At 39.8% G+C, this 15,206-nt stretch overlaps 1 protein-coding gene and 1 long non-coding RNA gene across 3 annotated transcripts in view; one reads left to right on the top strand and one right to left on the bottom strand.

Annotated features, from left to right (window-relative positions):
* Positions 1 to 6,132, top strand: part of LOC129176959 (uncharacterized) — a 30,743-nt gene extending 24,611 nt beyond the window's left edge. The window contains exon 3 of the long non-coding RNA XR_008569546.1: positions 6,010 to 6,132. This is a non-coding gene — a long non-coding RNA (uncharacterized LOC129176959). The remainder of the gene's footprint in view (positions 1 to 6,009) is intronic.
* On the bottom strand, positions 3,301 to 9,899 carry LOC129176957 (aquaporin-4-like). 2 transcript variants are annotated; one of them, XM_054767579.1, is made up of 6 exons: positions 9,398 to 9,899; positions 8,510 to 8,629; positions 7,863 to 8,304; positions 7,018 to 7,182; positions 5,278 to 5,358; positions 3,301 to 3,824 (listed from the first exon to the last, which is right to left on the bottom strand). In XM_054767579.1, exons 2-6 carry the CDS (start codon positions 8,605 to 8,607, stop codon positions 3,579 to 3,581), a joined length of 1,032 nt encoding a protein of 343 aa, XP_054623554.1. In that variant the 5' UTR covers positions 8,608 to 8,629; positions 9,398 to 9,899; the 3' UTR covers positions 3,301 to 3,578. The 2 variants fall into 2 exon arrangements, with proteins under 2 accessions (XP_054623554.1, XP_054623555.1); XM_054767580.1 differs by lacking the exon at positions 9,398 to 9,899 and having other exon boundaries at positions 8,510 to 8,712.
* Between the last annotated feature and the right edge of the window lie 5,307 nt (positions 9,900 to 15,206).

Genomic DNA, 15,206 nt, shown 5'->3' with positions numbered 1-15,206 from the left:
ATCAGTGCAACTCCAACACCAGGGGTGTCCAAAATGTGCCCCAAGGGCCATTTGTGGCCCGTGACTCATTTATTATGGCCCGTGAGAAAGAATAAAAACTCAAAACTAAACACAAAAACTGAAAAAATAGAGCAAAAAGGCACAATGTAAATAGAAAAGGCCTTTTTGCAAAATTAAAAATACAGTGGAAGCTGTTAGCGTCCTCCCCGGTTAGCTTTTTTTGAGATATTGAAAATTGATGCCAAAATTTTGCTTTGGTTTGCATACATTTTCCAGTTAGCATACAATATTATGTTCTTATCCTTGTTAGCATTCTTACCTTGCTAACAAAATGGCAACCAGAACCGGAAGTCACCCATGTCGCCACAGTCGATGAAAAATGTAACGTTAAGATGGCACATCATCATAACTGGGACCAAATTGAATTAAAATGGGAAACGGAAAAAGTAAAACAAAAATATAAGGATAATTTGTAAAGTCACGATTGGCGGTTCATCGAGTGACAAGATCCAACTAAATTAAAATGTTTAGGTATTTGGGTGACTAAATATGGACACGATGGACAACTGAATTCGCAAAAAATGGTGGCGTTGCTAGACCAGATAATTCAGCAGACGAAAAACAACCATAAAACGTTGAGCAAAAATGGATATGAAGTGACACAATATTGGCTTAATATAGCTCCAAAAAAAAAGAAGAGGGAGAGAGAAAAAGACGAGTGTGAAAGTGCGAAGCAGGAAACGGACGGTTGGACAGATAAGGAAGCGAAAGCTAAAGAAGTATGTTTCATAGAGAAGAGGATAACGAGACGAAGTACTGGACTGAGCAAGGGCAGAAAGAGCAAAAACAAAATATAAACCTTGTGTGCGGCAATATCCCTTAAAATCAGATGCAGATGCGTGTAAATTACGCTGAAAAAATGTAATTAATTCAATTAGTTGCAGCTGTTAACACGTTATTTTTCACAGCTCTATACTCCCTAGTTTTATTTTATATTTTAAGTATTTTCTGGGGGGACTAATTATGGTGGCAAGCAGGAGCAAATGTGCATGAATGTCAAAATGCAAAAGCGTTTGCAATGACAAAACTATATTTTGGTTTTTATGATTGTCCATCATTGGCCCTGTCATCCTAGTTTGTTCAGGAATGTTACTAGAAAAGTTATTTTACAATGAACAAAACGTAATTTTAACATATTTTAAATCAATATTTTATTTTTCCCAATGTAGTATATAAAAAAGTATATTTCAATTCAGTAGTATGGTCTCTCGTCAGGTCAAACCTCTAGAACTGCAAATCTATCTCCCAACAATATTAGTCAATTTCCCCATCATTTGTCCCAAAAAGTGCATTCAGCATTACATTTCCTACCAATGTGTACACAAAAGGGAGATTAGGAGCGATTTTATTCACATTTTTAATAAAAAAATTGGAAAAAGAATACAGAGTAGCAGGATAGTGCAGCATTGCGGACATTCATTGACCTATTATACTAGTGAGCAGTAGAAGGCAAGTATTTTTTTTCTTGTCACTTATTTTTAATGGAAAACATATTACCGTATATTGTATTTTCCTATACATTGGTAGCTTGCAGAAATGATTTTTTCAATGTAAAATAATAAAAAATATAATTCTGAAGAATTGTATTGAAAAAAAAATGAAAACATTTTTTAATTTTTTTTTAGATTTTTATGTAATATTTATAAATTTTAAGAGACTATCAGAGGTCATAGCCGACCATCTAGATTTGCTCGTACTCTATTCCAATATACACAATATAAAGTGTGTAGTGCAAATTATTTTTTTTAATAAACAGCTTTGATTTGGAATTTAGATCTTTAAAAGTATGTCAAATTAAAGGCCCTATAATTGTTTTTAATATCAATTTTAATTTTTAAAATACAGTAAGTGCTTCCATAAACCATTGTAATCTGCCGACCAGTGTAACCTACCCGGCATCCTTAGTCTTATCAATATTTTCAAGTAAAATGGGATGGCAAATGTTAAAATGTGAAAATATTTGAAAAACAAAACTTTCTTACATAGAATTCACATCGCACTTCCAGATGAGCTCTTTAACAATGTGACATCAGTGCAACTCCAACACCAGGGGTGTCTAAAATGTGCCCCAAGGGCCATTTGTGGCCCGTGACTCATTTATTATGGCCCGTGAGAAAGAATAAAAACTCAAAACTAAACACAAAAACTGAAAAAATAGAGCAAAAAGGCACAATGTAAATAGAAAAGGCCTTTTTGCAAAATTAAAAATACAGTGGAAGCTGTTAGCGTCCTCCCCGGTTAGCTTTTTTTGAGATATTGACAATTGATGCCAAACTTTTGTCTTGGTTTGCATACATTTTCCAGTTAGCATACAATATGGCGTTACATTCTTATCCTTGTTAGCATCCTTACCTTGCTAACAAAATGGCAACCAGAACCGGAAGTCACCCATGTCGCCGCAGTCTATGAAAAATGTTAAGTTAATAGTTTTATATGCATAAATTTTTCAAAATACATACTGTATGACAAATGAAAGCCATAAATGAACATTTAGAGCAACTTTTGAAAACATTCCCCAAGACACCATGTGGCAGCGAGAGCAACACCCTCCTCTTCAACACCACCTTCCTGTTTGGTCCCGATTTCTTGAAATCAATTAATTTCAATAGTGCTTCTCACTTTTTGTCAAAACGCTGACACCTGCAATTTACTTTGGCTCCATTTTGGGTTGAGGTGAAAAGCACTCTTGATTCAAGTAGTAACTCATGGCAAAACAGGAAGGAGGTGTTAAAGAGACATTGATCTCGTTACCACAATGGGTCTTTCGGAACAAGAATCACATCTTCAATGAACGTAAATGTAACCTTAAATATCAATTTATAACCTTCATTCATCATTTATATGGATTTTTATGCATTTCAAATTGTTATCTGCATGCAAAACTAATTGTAAACCTAAAAAAAAAAGTCTTGTGTTAGCATTTTTGGCTTTCTTGAAGAGATTGGATTTACGTAATTTCTGATGGGAAAAATGGATTCAGTTAGCTTTTTGGCTAAGAGTCGGATCATCTGGAACAAATTAATGACGCTCACCAAAGTTCCACTATATCAAAATATCAGAGGCCCCTGGCATCCTTATTTGTATGTGGCCCTCTGTGAAACACCCCCATTGCACACGAACCAAATATATGCGTAAACAGGAGTTAACATTTTTAAAATGTCACTTTACATTTGTCAATAAAAACCTTTTTACATGAAGAGTACACCTTGCACTAAAAAAAAAAAAGAGCAGCTACCTTACAACGCTGTCATATGCGAATCTCTTTAAGTCATCACACGTGATGATCTTATTCCAATTGGTTGAATGTACAGTCAATGTACTGAAGGCTGCCTGTCTGCTTGACATATGGCAACGCGATCTAATTGTTCAGCGCTTTAGGAGTCGTATCGAGGCTGAGAATACATTTATGAGCACGCATTTTGGGATTGCTAAGGCATTCTGCCTCAAGGATAAATCATCTCAAATGAACGTGGGGCCAAAAAAGTTCTCTACTTGTTGGTCTCAAGAGTGTGGGCTTTTCAAACGGTGGACAACACTTCTCTCGTCGGCGGTGGGTCTTTTCTCTCGGTTCTCTTCTTCTTCTTGACCGGCTGCAAGGAGCCCGGCTTAAGGACCATATCATCCTTCACCTCCCTGTAGTTGCCGGCTTGGTCCTTGGGAATGACCTGCCTCGGTCTGGGTTTGAAATCGCGTTCGGGGAAGAACACGTACCGATAGAGGAGTGCAGCGATGACAGCACCCAGGATGGGTCCCACCCAGTACACCTAATGTAAACAGCCAAGACAAAGAACATAATCAATGCCTGTGGAAGATACTCAACCAAGGTTTCCCAAAATCAAAATGGGCCACGATAGGGCACAATTTTGGTTGGTTATTTACTTTATTGAGCCAAATATAAGATGAATAATATTAGGCCACTCAGCAAATCACATTTTCAACGTCAGATATTTCTTAGCTGCTCAAAGGTTGATAGCTGACTCGTTGATCAGCGTTGTCTTTAAATTTGCATCAGAACCACTTTTTGTGTCTCCAGATCACTAATGTTTGAGTGATAGGAAGACAAGCTCTGACTTGGTTGGGAGTAAGTCGTTTGGTGCCACCTGTTGGGTTTGCATGTGTTACTAACACCTTTTATTGGATTTTATGTATACTGTACATCTCAAGACCCCAAGTATAAGGCGACATGTCTTATTGAGACAGTATTGCAAAGAAACAAAAATACTGTCTTATATTGGGTTTGCATGTATAGATCTCAAGACCCCAAATCTAAGAGACACTTTTTCAGTTTTGTCAGAAAAAAAATACTTTCTTATATGGGGTTTCCCTGCACACTTGTCCCTCGCACCTTTGTGCTTCGGATTTTGCAGCTTCATGCTCATGTTTTTTCAAAAATATATTATATGACTTTTTTTTTTAAATGCACATTTTAGACAGTTTTATGTTTTTGCCTAAATTAAGCCTTTTCACACATACAAATGGCTAAATCAACTAATACAAATATAAGGCATTCAGAAGACGCGTTCAAAGATGCTGTGATGTGTAGCAGAGGCGAGAGAAAGCCAGCGTTTTGCAAGTCTCAAGTAAAATTCAAGTTTTTAATCCCAAGTCGAAAGTCAAGGCACGTATGTTCAAGTCAATTCCGAAGTCAGAGGTTTGAAATTTCCGAGTCCAAATTGCTTTCTGAATGGTAATGTTTACCGAATAAAATATTTTTAATCAAAAATATATGAATAAATCACGTTGTTTCGGGGTTGAATACGGCCTATTAGTGAAAACATGCATATTTAAGCAAATGTTGCAACTTTTTGCCTAATTTAAGCATTTTCAAGCATAAATATGACTCAATTAAGTAAAATACAAATAATAAGGCATATAAAGATGCCTTCAATGACGTTGATGAAATGTAGCATTCTACACTAGGTGTCAGTAATAGCTCTCTAGACTCCAAACACTACTGTATATTCAGATGAATGTGGTCATCATTGAGCAGGTTAATCAGCGTTTTTTGGCGATAAAATACTCATATGTTCATTATTAGTTTACATATACAGCCCGGGAAGGAAGCAATTTTGAGGTCATGAGCTGAAAAAGTTTGGAAAACCTTGAGCGTTTGAAGGTCACACTTCCAAAACTGCATCCTTACATTAAGTTGAGATAACAATTAGCTACCACATCCAAAAGTAATTGGACTTGGAGCAACATATCAAGATCCCTTACCCAGTGGTTATCAAAATTAAGTTTGACCATTGCTGGGCCAAAGGAACGAGCAGGGTTCATGCTGGCTCCTGTGTAAGGAATCTGCAAGACAAATACGTAGGAGAGTGATACAGTGCAAATGCATGATGATCTTTTACTATTACATGCAAAAGTTGAGGGGAAAACACTTAAGCATTTCAGTGGATGATATCATCTACAGTATTTCCCTGCGCTCTGCAGGGCTCAGCAAGCCCCCAGAGGTTGGTTGCCATGTGACGCTAACGTCCAATAAAGCAGTTACATGTGGGGGTGAATCAGCAAGCCAAGAGCACAAAGTATCACAAGTTGAAGAGTGATAGGAGCACTGGATCTGTGGTTGTTTTCCAGTGAACAACCACAAAGACTGTTCTAAAATATTTAACCCGCTCACATTGTAAGGGATTGGATTACCTGAAACAATTTAGTTGGGATGGAAGATAAATGATGTTTCCTATGCTTTTACCAGGTCGCGTCAGGCGCACCTAAATCCCAGGATATCCTCCCCTGTATAAATTCATTAATGCTTATTTTCAGATTGCTTTATTTTTTAATTTTGAGTTAATCAGAAATGTTGGCCTACGACTGTTGAATTATGTTTTTTTGAAAACAAAGAGAACGTATCATGGGAACAATTAAACATATTTACTTGCAGAAAACCTTGCCCTTTCCACTGATACCCAGCCATCCATTCTCTATATTGCTTGTCCTCATTAGGGTCACAGGTAAGCTGGAGCCTATCCCAGCTGACCTCGGGCGAGAGGCGGGGTGCACCTTGAACTGGTCGCCAGCCAGGGTACGTACTGTCTATCCAAACAAGCATGCACACGCAGAGAGCACATGGGAGATGTTCCAAAAAAGATACGAACCCAGATCTCTTTACTGTGCCTTTGCAAACTAACCACTAGGCCACAGTGCGGCCTCCACTGATACCAAACTTGAAACATTTTAAGCTAGTTTAAGGGCTTCTGTATTTAGCCTTTAACCTCGAATAACCCTTTTTTTCCATTAGGGTTATCTGAACATCAGCATTCAAAGACAATATAAGTAAATTGGTTTGAAGAAAGTTGATGTCATAGTGATTGGAGTTTCTGAACACCTTCTGACAGTATGTGTTTTCCATTTATCTTTCTACAATAGCGCAGAGGTTGTTTTTGCCGGCGTTCAGCTGTCTGTGTTCAAAATATCTTGATATTGAAGGGATTTGAATGAAACTTTCAGGAATTGTCGGAAATGGATATGGAAGAACTGATTACATTTTGGGGGTGATCTGGATCACCATCTGGATCCAGGAATGGATCCTTTAACATTGCAAGATAGGACCATTTTCGGCATTTGTGCATATAACTCCACAAAAAATGGTCAGAGCACTTGGAAAAAAAATACAGGACAGGTTTCTACAAAATATCAAGACTGATTCAAGAAGTGTAGGATTATTATTTTGGTGTGAATCACAATATGGGGAGAAGTATGGCGCTTGGCGAGGTCCGCGCTCCACGAGTGCTTCTCTAGTTTTACATGTTTTTTATGATGTGGCAATATGGTGATTAACACTTAAACCTTTTAGTGCACTCAAATTTAAAATACATTTGACTCCCTTTTCAGGTTTTTAGTCAGCAGGTTTTGGAGAATGTCTTATTGGAATAGGATTCGCACAGTAGGCACAGCCTCAGGATAAGAAGTACAGGAATAGATGCTATAGATGTTTTTTTGGTAAATACTCACCCCTACTAAGTGCCCAATGGTTACAGAGAGACCGATGGCCAAGCTAGCAGATCCCCCGAGGTCCGTGCGTTTGGAGTCACAAGTGGCAAAAATGGTGAAGACCAGCTGAAATGTCAACAGCAGCTCCACAACTACGGCAGATCCCAAAGCCATGCCTGTTCCCACCTTGGCAAACACAATTTTATTTTAAAACACTGAAACACAGTATCTCACAAAAGCGAGTACAACCTCACATTTCAACACCCACTTTTATTATCTCTAGGAACAGAAATGTACTTTAGAGTAGTCAGTGTACACTATTTGTATCAACATTTAGTGTGGGCACCATTATTATCACTGCCTTCATCCTCTTGGGCATGGAACTCACCAGAGCTGCACACCCTCTTACTGGAATCCTCTTCCACTTCTCAGTGATGAAGTCCTACGTGCCCTCCTTCCAACAGTTTGTATGTATCACCTTTCTTCACCTTCCTCAGCAAGGCACTCAGTGTGTTTGGAGAAACTGACATGTGGCCCAATTTTGCAAGGGAAGGGATCATGCTCTCTCTCTACTACCGCTCCCCAGTACTGGCAACACTCGTGCAGCCCAGACCAGGATGCTACCACCACCATGCTTGACTGTCATGTCACTCACTTGTGGTGCCAACTACAGTATAATGGCCGTATGTTGCGTGATTTTTGGTGAATAAACCTATACTTCTACACAAGCTGTACGCTGACTACTCTAAAATATGACCAAGTTCCACTTCTTTATGAAAAGATAATAAAAATGACTGCTGGACTGTGACCAGTGTACCGTCCTCACTGTTGCGAGAATCTATGTGATACATATGTTGAGTTCTCACCGTGCTGACTCCGAAGCCCCCCCTTTTTTCAACAGGTGTGACGAAGAAGAGGAGCCCCGCTCCCGCTACGCCTCCCACTAACTGGGCTAACACATACAATAGCCCTTTTACCAAGCCAATTTTTCTAGTCACCATCATTGCCATCGTGACGGCCGGGTTGATGTGTCCACCACTGATGTGGCCGAAGCACTGCACCATGGTGGCAATGGACAGGCCGAAGCACAGCGAGATAAGGACCTGGGCGGCTACGTTTTCCTGGATGTTGACATCAACGTTTTTGGGTGGAGTAGAAGCATCGTTTACAGTAAAATTTTGTGCTGGATGCCATGAAATGGTGGAGCCAACACCTAGCAGCACAAATAGAAGCATGGCCAGGAATTCTGCACCCACAGACCTCCAGAAGTCCAAGGTTTCTATCCCTTCAGATCCAAGCATTGTGCTCCTGGGAGAGAATGAAGAATTAGGCTACTTACAGTATATATCCCTTGTGAGTGGCTGAAAATGTAATGAATGTTCAATCACGGTTGCTGTCTCTGGCCACTACACTTGGGATTTAAGCCAGTGACTTTCCATTGCAGAGTTGTTGTCATTCATTAGTCAAATGGCATTTGAAGTTAAAAACAAAAGCAGTCGAGTACTGTACTTACATAGAAGGAGCGGCAGGCTTTGAGGGAGCAGAAGAGGATCCTATTGCTGCTCTGTCATTCGAGCCACGAATTGTACCCTGGGATTGCACACCCGGCATCACCTCTCGGGAGTTATAGTGCCTGCACAGTGGGGAGGAGTCAAGAGGTTTTTGCTTCCTAACCTGCTGCACAATGTGTGACCACACTGTGACCCAAAGAAGAGTCTCAGCATCTCGAGTCAAGATTCGAATACATACAATATGCAAGTACTCAATACATGCTGACATTGAAAATGCCTGTACTGTGCCACTTAATGTAATTCAAATCATGTGCAATCCTAGTTAAGACCCCTATATATTACATAATATGATATTATGAAATGTGTTACATGAAGAAAAATAACCATTAGGTGCATCCTCACACACAATGAAAGGGTTGAGATAATTTCTTGGCCTAAAACATCTGCAACAAAAAGAGCAGTTCATGAATTTTTGGAGAATCGAGGATGCAAATTAATTTGAGAATTGAATTGAGGATGCAAATTACTGTATGTGTGAGAAGACTCATCATTTTATAGCTGAGTAGACTGTCATCATTTTATTGTAACGTGACTAATTTAACAATAATGTCTATTTCAAAAGGTTGCTCGTGTTATTCCAGTGTTGCTTCGTGGTGCATTCCGTTGCTACTCAGAAAATTGACATCGCAAAATCCCCTTTAAAAAAACGCGACTAATAGACTCGGAAAAAGTTGGAGAAAAGTTCAGAAGCACATATTTAAGCTCACGTTGTGACTATAGAACGTACCAAGTGTAAATAAAGGCTTTTATTTTGCGTATATTGCGTATCTACACATGTTAAATTTCAGCGTTGGTAAATGTCATAGTGTCAATAAATCAACCATACTCACAAGGTCTCTCCCAATTCTACTTGCAGGTGAAATGGAAGTTGTTGTTTTTTATGTATCTCCTGAAAATTGTCTTTACCGCAGTGTGAAGCAATATTAGTACTTTTAAAAAGAGAACATATCTATTTTATACCCAAATGTGACACAACAGCATTAAACGTGCTAAAAGGGCCAGGCCACACGGGAGACGTATGTGTGGTTACGCAAGTTTGTGGGATCATCTTTGTGCCGGCGACTATGACACCCATTTCGTCGATAAATGTGTGCTTGTAAACCCTATGATTTCGTCGCTAAATTAGCTCATATAAACCGTCTTTTGATTGTGACGTCAAGTGAACGCATGTTATTTAAGGCGCTTTTGACATTGACGTTGGTGCGTTTAAGGACGTCAGAAGATGCTCGTGTATCAATCCATTACATACTCTTTAGCACGTCTTACAACAAATCGATTGTTTGAATTTCCACTAGTGGCACGGTAACATTGTCTCGTGATGTAAAAAACGATATTGTATTTTTCCATAACAGAGCGAGTGTGTCTGAATTAGGTCTCAGTTGTCTTGCTGTGATTTTCTAGGTAACCGGAAGGCACCACCCAGCACCATATAAAGCCGTTTGGACAACGCGGAGAAGTTAGTTTCAAGCAAGGAAATTTTACCAGTGATGGAAATTTCGGGTCTTTTTTAGAGAGTCGGTTATTTTGGCTCGGTTCACTAAAAAGATCCGGGTCTTTCAACTCCCAAGTGGCTCCTCTGATTTTTTTTTTGTCTTAAATTATTACCTTACCAAATTATGTTTGTGTAAAATGAATTCGGCTAATCGGCTCCCAGCTGGCTCCCAACTACGCAAACTGGCTCTTATCGTTCATTTCAAAGAGACGACTGTTAGAGCCGCTTCGTTCGGGACCGACACATCACTAGATTATGCAACAGGAGAGCCGACTCGCCATCCACTTCCGCATTATGTCCTGGGCGGGTTTGGCCGCCATGATAAGGAGCAGGATCCAGAAAAATTGTATTGAAAACATGTCACCGCACTGCTCAGCCATTAATTGCTCAAATAGGACGGACCAAAACACCAGATTTGTCATTTCTTTAAGTTTCGCAATGTTCCACAAAAACAAAGACAGGTATGCGTGATAAAAATGTTGTAATTGTACAACAATAAACAGAACATTAGTCAAGAAGTGTATATTGTATGGGACTCCCACGCAATGTATCTTTAAGCTAATTTGTTTTACACAACTAATCTTGATTAGTTGAATTAATTATACTGTAAATCAGTGATTAGGATGATTTTAGTCTATCAAATGTATTAACAATGCCATTACTGAAATAAATGGTGCATTGTGTAAAAAGTTCGATTGCTCCGTCACAGAAAACGAGTGGCATTGCCGCAATCATCTTCATCACATACACATGAATGCACGGGCGACAGTGTGCACGGATACGGCGGGAGACAAATATAACGCTGAACGTTTTGTGAGGTCTTGATTTTTTTTTTTTTTTTCATTAAATTGAAATATTAAACATGATTTAAAAGTACTTATATAGATATTTAACTGGACGTTTTTAACACAAAAGTAAAGTTTTAAGGTGCGTAAAAAAAACATTTTATGCTCTGAATTCAAAGCAACTCCAAATTACTGAGCTACGACAGAGTATTAGGGCCACATTCACATTCACATTGATTAATTCTTCCTCCGCAGATGCTGTTGCTTTGAATGAGCAGCTGGGCTTCTGCTCCACCCCTCCCTCCCTCACTTGCATGCACGGAGTGGGGTGGGCCAGGAGCTCACAGTGCAGAGAGATGAGGGAGATACAGCGCAAATATATCGATATGAACGATATGTTTGTTTTGTGATATCGTGCTTGAATTGAATATCAATATACTAGGTCCCCAACTTACGAACATCTGACTTGCGAACATTCAGAGATACGAACGCAAGCTGACTGGTCTATATTTTCATGTATTTTGTGTTGTAGAAACTCAATATTTATACTGCTACATGCTTGACCAGTAGAGGGCACTGTGACACTGCTGATGGGACCAACAGGTACAGGAAGAAGGTGGGGAGAGATTGTAAAGGAGAAATGGAAAGCTAAATTGTAGCTGTACGATGCAACCCGGACAGAGCGTGTGATTAAAGTTTATGAAGAGTTAATAGGCCTGCTTAATTCTACACCACCCACAGAACACTACCTCTTTTAGAAGAGTCTAACGACGATGACGATTTGTCCTTTTTTCAGTAACTCCTCCTCCTCCACCACCACCACCAACGACGTATGCTCGACCACTCCTCTTCAAAGTTAAATAACATTTATCATTACGTATTATTATATCATTTTTATTATTATTGTTTTTTTCATTAATTATCCTCGTTTAATATTACTACATCTAAACTTATATTTACATACATACGCATATATGTATATATGTATACACGTACATGTAGTACCTATATCATTGGTAAATTACCTTTTGTTGGACTTACGAACAAATCGACTTGCGAACGGTCGTCTGGAACCAATTGTGTTCGTTAGTTGGTGATCTAGTGTATATTAAAAATATTGATATATCGCCCAGCCCTAATTTATATTAATTCTATAATTATTCTATAATCTACATGGCATCCTTCCTTTTGCATGGGTTGAATTTGAGCTTCACTTTTTTTGTCCACTCACAATGGCTGTGGTTTAAGTCTATCCATCCATCCATTTTCTTCCGCTTATCCAGGTCCGGTTGGCGCGGGAAGCAGTCTCAGTAGAGAAGCCCAGACTTCCCGGTTCTTGGCCACATCTTCCAGTTCCACCGGGAGGACACCAAGGCATTCCCAGGCCAGCTGTGAGACATAATCCTCCCAGCGTGTCCTAGGTCTGCCTTGCGGCCTTCTCCCGACTGGGCACGCCCGGAACACCTCACCAGGGAGGCGTCCGGACTAGATGCCCGAGCCACCTCAACCGGTTCCTCTCAATGTGAAGGAGCAGCGGCTCTACTCTGAGCCTCTACCGGATGACTGAGATCCTCACCCTATGCCTTAGGGTGACTCCATCCACCCTATGGAGGAAACTCATTTCAGCCACTTGTATCTGTAATCTCGTTCTTTTGGTCACAACCCAAAGCTCATGACCATAGGTGAGGGCAGGAACATAGATCGTCGGGTAAATTGAGAGCTTTGCCCTCCGGTTCAGCTCTCTCTTCACCACGACGGTCCGGTACAACGACCGCATTACTGCAGATGCTGTGCCAATCCGCCTGTCGACCTCCCGTTCCAACCTTCCCTCACTCTTTAACAAGACCCCGAGATACTTGAACCAACCCAACCCGCAGGGTGCAATCCACCCTTTTCTGACTGAGAACCATGGTCTTGGATTTGGAGGTGCTGAGTCTCAGACTCTTCACACTTTGCTGCAAACTGCCCAGTAAAGTGAAGGGTCACAGCCCGATGAGTCCACCAGGACCACATTGTCTGCAAATAGCAGAGACGAGATGCTAAGGCCCCTGAACTGGATTCCCTCGACACCTTGGCTGCGCCTAGAAATTCTGTCCATGAAAATTCTGAATAGAATCGGTGACAAAGGGCAGCCTTGGCGGAGGCCAACGTTCACCGGGAACAGGCTTGACTTACAGTACTGCTAGTAATGCAAACCAGACTCCTGCTCCGGTTATACAGGGACCAAATTGCAGAGAACCACCGTTCCTGTACTCCCGGAGCACCCCCCACAGGACACCGCGAGGGACACGATCGAATGCCTTTTCCATGTCCATGATTAATGAGATGTATTCCATTGTAACCTTCATGTTCAAATAAACTAAACCAAACCAAACCAAACCATGTCCACAAAGCACATGTAGACCGGTTGGTCAAACTCCCATGTACACTTCAGTGTCCTTGCAAGGGTGTAGAGTAGGGGTGGGGGAAATAATCGGTTCTTAGATGCATCGCGATGCGGACATTGACAATTATTAATCAATTCATAAATGTCAATAATTGATGCTGACAGAACAAAAAAAAAAAAAAAAAGAACAAAAAGACAGAAAGCGGAAGTGCCGCCCGGACAGTTGCCAGGATTGAAGATAAACTTACAGAAATTTCCGTTTAAATGAATGTAAACTTACCCAATATGTTTACTCTGGTGCCAATGAGTTCCCATGCTGCTGCATTTTTCTTTATATTTCTATGTCCTTTTTTTTTTTTTAGAAATGTCAAGTAGCTCCAGGAAATTAATCTGTTTCATGTTTATATTAATTGTGGATCATTACAAATATGCTTTGTTTTGGTAGTAGACAGTGAGTAAAAATAAATTACATGGAGAATAAAATTATGCTTGAAAAAATTGACAAACTATTGATCACAAAAAAGATGCATCGAGATGAATTTATAATCGTTTCACCATCGCATCGCAGGCCTCTGAATCGTAATCGTATCGAATCTTGAGGTGGCCAGAGATTCCCACACCTAGTGTACAGCTGGTCCAGTGTTCCGTGACCGGGACGAAAACCACATTGCACCTCCCTCCTGGAGCCAAGGTTCGACTAACGGTCGTACCCTTTTGTCCAGCACCCTGAAATAGACTTTCCCAGGGAGGCTGAGGAGTATGACCCGCTATAGTTGAAACACACCCTCCAGTCACCTCTCTTGAAAACAGGAACTGCCAATACAGAGGTACTGTTCCCGACTTCCACGCAATGTTGAAGGGACATGTCAGCCAAGACAGTCCCTCAACATCCAGAGGAATTCAGGGCGAAAGTCATCCACTCCTGGAGCTTTTCCACTGAGGAGCGTTGCATGTTAAAATAGCACGTATTACTTTTTTCCACTAACGATGTACCAAGAACAGCAGTGATGCTGATAGGTTTTCAATGTAGTGAGTCCCGGTAATGTATGTATGCACAAACGCCATCTGAGCATAACATGACGGAAACAACCATTCAAAGTATTTTTCATCATCGTTGTCACTACTCGATCGTAACGATCACACAATCCGTGCATGAGCAATGCCTACGTCACTTCCTTCACTCAACATTTTTTTATGACAGAGCCAGCCTCTATGACATTTTTTTTTTAATTTATAAAGAAAAAATTCCAGTAACCATGCTTCATATGAACATAGTAAACACAGGAAAAAAAAACCAAATATAACAACATGAAAAAATACATATACAAATAGCATAAACAATATAAAAAATTAATAAAATGCAGTTATAATTTTATGTAAACGATCATAAGCTGAGTGCTAACATTGTTACATTTTTTTTCTAAACAGAGAAATACAATCCATCCAATCATATCTTGCTAGCAAAATTTTGTTGTCTAGTTAAAACAAAACAAACAAACAAAAACTGATAAAAAAAGACTGAGTTGATAGCGGCTAAATTAACATGTCACGATACTTTGTACAGGGATAGACGGTTGAAACAGTGCTTGTCTGGTCTGCTGACAACAAGCTTTCTTTTGCAAGTTACTTTACTTTCAAACACAAGTTGTTAAAGCTGTCAGATGATTAAAAATTGTAATCTGATTAATCATGAATTTTAGAATGAATTAATCATGATTAAACACCATGTCACACTAACAGTGTTATTATGAGCAATAAGGAGTTGTGTTAAAAGACACCACAGCATTTAAGTTGACTTCACATATTTTGAGTGAATTTTCTTGGATTTCCGAGCACACTTAAATTCAGCAAATTGTACTTCCGCAATCAGAGTTATAAAGTGAGTGATAAGAATATCCACATATTGTTTTTCTTTGCATTTCTGTTTATTAAGACCACACATACACACACACAATAAAGACGTTTCCGCGGTCTGT

Source organism: Dunckerocampus dactyliophorus, chromosome 2, assembly GCF_027744805.1.
Source record: "Dunckerocampus dactyliophorus isolate RoL2022-P2 chromosome 2, RoL_Ddac_1.1, whole genome shotgun sequence".
NCBI classification, from domain to species: Eukaryota; Metazoa; Chordata; class Actinopteri; order Syngnathiformes; family Syngnathidae; genus Dunckerocampus; species Dunckerocampus dactyliophorus.
The sequence above is the reverse complement of the archived record's forward strand: the minus strand, read 5'-3'. Positions and strand labels throughout refer to the sequence as shown.